The following is a 1,620-nucleotide window of genomic DNA, read 5'->3' on the forward strand; positions in this document are numbered from 1 at the left end:
GGGAAACCTTCACAAAGAAGATAATTAGCATTAAGCTATTTTTTTTAAACATATTTGTTTTTGTTGGGGAGAAACAGAATGTCACAGATATGATGCTGTGGACAAATGACAGCTTGAGAGCATAGGGACTGCTCACAGAACCGTAAAGAATCTTCTACGCAGATTATATTAAAAGGAAAGTCAAAGTCAAGTCGTGACTTACCCTATAAGGAAAAAAAAAGCCAAAAGTTTTTATTAGAGTTTTAGAAACGAGACCAATTGGAAAAGAAAAAGCAGCAAAAAGACCAATTAACAGCTTACAATAAACTAGGTAAGATATAGTAAGAACAACAGCAATGTAATTTATGAGAAACTCAAGGATATTTGGAAAGCACATTTAAAATATAAGGGAAGGAACAGATTTTAAAAGTATGAGTGTGATCCCATTTTTATTAAAATATATGCTTACACACAAGAAGACTATACATCAGAATCAGTAGGAATCTGATAGGTACCAAGAAGAAAAAAAGATATCTAGGTGCATTTTCCAATTTTTCTTCAAGGAACATCTATTACCTCTGTCTAACTAAGAAAAAACAGATATTATCACATTATTTTTTAGAATTTCTCAAGGGTAGAATCAACGGGACATGATGCTAAGGTGAGGGACAAGAGCGCAAGTGCAGTGTGACAGAGGAGTAGGAGTTCTCCAATGTCTTATCCTTTTCTTGCTATTACCAGATTATAAGCCTAATGCTTTTTAAAATTTGAACAATCAGAAATATTATGTTTTAAGAAGATAAATTTGGCAGCCAATATTTTTTATAAAAGAGATCCTGGAAGTAAGACTAAATACCACTGCAATATCTAGGTAAGAACAGAAGGAAAAATTACCAGATCCCAGTGACTAAAAGGAAAAGGCCTGCGGTGATGCAAGAGTCAAAGGTGGTGACATTTCTAGTTACAGAATGAGAGAATGCTGAGGTGACTAGAGGTCAAGAACACAGCAGTATTTTAATAACCATTAAATATGTTTATCGAATCATGATGATCTTGATAAAGGCAAAGGAAAGAATAATACAACTATTCCTACAACCAGCTCCGCTCCTGAAAATGCTTGATGAATTCAGATATCATTTTGGTATCTTAAAAACATATTTAATCAAATATGATGAAGCAACCCTCAAACATATTTCATATCAATGTGACTTGTTAACATCCCAGTGTAATAAAAAGGTTTGTCTTTTTAAATTTAATCTTGTTTTTATTATATTAACTATAACAAAGCAACATCATTTAGGGTAGCTGCACTGCAGTACTCTAGTATTTCACATAAAATAGAATGAAATAATATTTCATAAACAGAGAAAACTATTTAAAAACTGGCACTGAAGAATGGTACCTGCATGACAGATGATGATTTAAAGACAAAAATTTAATACAGTAATCTTCTTTACTGACACAGAAAATATTTGACCTCTAATAATACCAAAGTGTTATGATTTTATTGTTCTGATCTAATGTTGAACACTTAACATTATAATAGTTGAACATTTAACATTATAATTTCATAAGACTTACCTCTTTACAAAATGTTCTAGGGACCATGATTTTCAGAATCTGTGTGAGCCTTAATAAAAA

The 1,620-nt window shown here is 31.7% G+C and overlaps 1 protein-coding gene across 1 annotated transcript in view; it reads right to left on the bottom strand.

Annotated features, from left to right (window-relative positions):
• Positions 1-1,614, bottom strand: part of ABCD3 (ATP-binding cassette, sub-family D (ALD), member 3) — a 44,703-nt gene extending 43,089 nt beyond the window's left edge. The window contains exon 1 of the mRNA XM_008589902.1: positions 1,561-1,614. Coding sequence (XP_008588124.1) covers positions 1,561-1,587 — 27 coding nt within the window. The 5' untranslated portion in view covers positions 1,588-1,614. The remainder of the gene's footprint in view (positions 1-1,560) is intronic.
• Positions 1,615-1,620: the final 6 nt, after the last annotated feature.

Source organism: Galeopterus variegatus, unplaced genomic scaffold (assembly GCF_000696425.1).
Source record: "Galeopterus variegatus unplaced genomic scaffold, G_variegatus-3.0.2 Scaffold5741, whole genome shotgun sequence".
Lineage (NCBI taxonomy): Eukaryota > Metazoa > Chordata > Mammalia > Dermoptera > Cynocephalidae > Galeopterus > Galeopterus variegatus.